At 63.3% G+C, this 2,777-nt stretch overlaps 1 protein-coding gene across 1 annotated transcript in view; it reads right to left on the reverse strand.

Annotated features, from left to right (window-relative positions):
- Positions 1 to 88: 88 nt before the first annotated feature.
- LOC104628007 (cullin-9-like) overlaps positions 89 to 2,777 on the reverse strand; it is a gene marked incomplete at its 3' end in the record, with an annotated part of 7,515 nt that continues 4,826 nt past the window's right edge. Inside the window, exons 13-18 of the mRNA XM_010296432.1 lie at positions 2,509 to 2,691; positions 1,986 to 2,143; positions 953 to 1,163; positions 689 to 854; positions 385 to 530; positions 89 to 206 (exon numbers count right to left, since the gene is read on the reverse strand). Of these exons, the coding sequence (XP_010294734.1) occupies positions 89 to 206; positions 385 to 530; positions 689 to 854; positions 953 to 1,163; positions 1,986 to 2,143; positions 2,509 to 2,691 (982 nt within the window). The remainder of the gene's footprint in view (positions 207 to 384; positions 531 to 688; positions 855 to 952; positions 1,164 to 1,985; positions 2,144 to 2,508; positions 2,692 to 2,777) is intronic.

The raw sequence follows: 2,777 nt of genomic DNA on the forward strand, positions 1-2,777 counted from the left end.
AGACTCACCCCAGCCCACTCGCTTCCCCTACAAGCTCACGCACCCCTGCACCAGCACCTCCCCAGCAGTGCCCCAGCCCCACGCTGACCTCCTGGCATGCAGCTCCGCACTAGGATGCCCTCGCCATGGGTCAGCGGAGTCAGTGCGTGGTGCACCAGGTCAGCAGGGAGCCCTGTAGCCTGCAGCAGGGCCTCCACAGCCACCTCCTGCAGGAGTGCATGGGAGGGGAATGGCCAGCCAAGGCCCGCCAGCCACAGGCCCAGCCAAACAAGGGAGAGCCTGTGCCCCAAACACCGCTGGAGACCCCACCGGAAGGGAGGACATGGCCCTGCCATGCTCCAGCATCTGCTGCCTCCCTCACGCCACCGCAGCCCCGGCTCCTACCTCAGTGTTGTTGAAGCATAGCAGGATGTACATCTGCAGTGTGGACACGTGGAGGATGCAGTCTCCAAACTGCAGTTCAGCATGGCCCAGCCATGTCCACTGCAACCGCCGGGGCTTTGTACACTCCCAGCCCAGCTGGCTCTGACCTGCCAGAGACAGCATCAGCTGCAGCGCAAGGGCCAGGGGCCAGCCCTGACAGGCACTCCCGGCACACCCCAGCACTCCTGCCACTTCTGGTTGAGCTGCTGTGGAAGGCCTGGGCCCCGGCAAGACCTCCATGCACACCCACCACCGCAACACTCACTCCGCCTGCAGAAGTCGGCAAACTCATCCAGAGGGGAGCTCAAGGCCGCTGAGAAAAACCTCCCAGGTTCATCCATATAGCAGAACGGGGAAACGGGCCAGCAGCGCGGGGACAGGGCCAGCACCTTCACCTCTGGCACATCCGCCACCGAGGCTGTCCCCAGTGCCTGGGCACGTGGACACGAGGGTGGCTCAGCACAGGCCCCGGGATCCTTGTGAGGAATGAGGGCAGCCCCCAGCCTCCCCACCTCACCAGCACACTCACCTCGTCCAGGCCCATGTCCAGCTCCAGCAGCCGCTTGTCCTGCTCCTGCAGCTGGAAGAGGTAAAACTGCTGCTGGAGCTCCTCCGACTCAGCCAAGTTGTTCAGCATCTCTTGGGGGAAGCGGCTGGGGAAGCACAGCCCGATCTGCTCCACAATGGCTCCTTCCAGCCAAGACGGCCCTTGTGCCAGGAGCCGGTTGCCCAGGTAGTGCCTGCCACAGGGGCCAGCATCAGGTCACAGAATCACAGAATAATTAATTAAGGTTGGAAAAGATCTTTAAGATCATCAAGTCCAGCCGTCAACCCAACACCTGTCCATGAAGTGCCACATCTACGCATTTTCTGAACACTCCCAGTGATGGTGACTCCACCAGCTCCCTGGGCAGCCTATTCCAACGTTTGGTGACTCTCTCCGTGAAGAAATTTTTCCTAATATCTAGTCTAAACCTCCCCTGGCGCAACTGGAGGCCATTTCCTCTCATCCTATCGCTAGTTACTTGGGAGAAGAGACCAACACCCACCTCACCACAACCCCCTTTCAGGTAGTTGCAGAGAGCAAGAAGGTCTCCCCTCAGCCTCCTCTTCTCCAGACTAAACAACCCCAGTTCCCTCAGCCGCTCCTCATAAGAATTCTTCTCCAGACCCCTCACCAGCTTCGTTGCCCTTCTCTGGACACGCTCCAGCCACTCAATGTCCTTCTTGTAGTGAGGGGTTCAAAAAACCTTTAGGGGCCGGCCCAAGCGCCATCGCCATCAGCCACCCACCAGAAGACAGAGACGGCCCTGGCCCCCAGGTGCATGGGCCCAACAGCACCCATCTCCCCTCCCTGTCACCAGCAGGGAACATGCATCCACAGACTGGCTGCGCCCACGGGCCTTCACAGCCTTTCCTTCCACACGCCAAGACGGGAAAAGCGATGCAGAAGCACCACTGCCACACCAGGCCATGCTCAGCCATGGCCTCAGCACCACCTGCACCTCCCCCGCCACACCGCACCAGATCCTCGGCTCCCATGGAGACACGGCACCCCTCACCGGTAGAAGTGCTCGAAGGTGTGGGCGAGCTCCAGGCCACTGACGACAACGAAGGGCTCCAGGATCTGCTGTAGCCGTTGCAGTGACCCCGCGCTGCCCGCAGCCCTGTGGAGCTCCTGGATCTGCCCATCAAGGTAGCAGGCAAACTGCTCACTCACCTGCAGAGGGACAGAACTGGCTGTGGAGGGGGCTCACCGGGTGGCCGCAGGGCCCGGCTGGGGGAATGTCCGTGCGGGAAGCAGCTGGGGCTGCCCCCTCTCAGGCAGGGGCCGAGGCCGCCCAGGCATTAGCTCGAGGCAGGAGCGTGCCGGGGCCAGGGCCATGCCATGACAAGCACCGCGCACCCACAGCTGGGCACCGTCCAGGGCCGCTGCAGGGCAGGGCACTGTGGGTCGGTGGAGGGCCAGGACACTGCCCACCCAGAGCTCAGCCCGAGGCCGTGGGCCAGGGCAGCCTCCCCGGCCTGCGCCCAGGGCCGGTAGGGCTGGGGCCCCGCTGCTAGCACCACACCCCCTCGACTCACGTGCAGGGTGGTAAGGAAGGAGAGCTGCAGCAAAGCTCCTGCGAAGCCCTGGCCCAGGGCCAGCACAAAGGCAGCCTGCTGCCCAAAGAGCTCCTCCGTGGCGCCGCGCAGGCGCTGGTACAGCCCGCAGTATCGCTCCACAAGGTCCGGTGCCTGCCCTGCCGCCTCCAGGAACTGCTGCACCTGCAAGACGCCGCACAAGAAGGGTGAGCCCCGCAGTGGGGCATGCCTGGGGCCTGCAGGAACATTCACAACCCCCCGCCTCACCG

This window comes from Phaethon lepturus, unplaced genomic scaffold (genome assembly GCF_000687285.1).
Source record: "Phaethon lepturus isolate BGI_N335 unplaced genomic scaffold, ASM68728v1 scaffold33071, whole genome shotgun sequence".
Classification (NCBI taxonomy): domain Eukaryota; kingdom Metazoa; phylum Chordata; class Aves; order Phaethontiformes; family Phaethontidae; genus Phaethon; species Phaethon lepturus.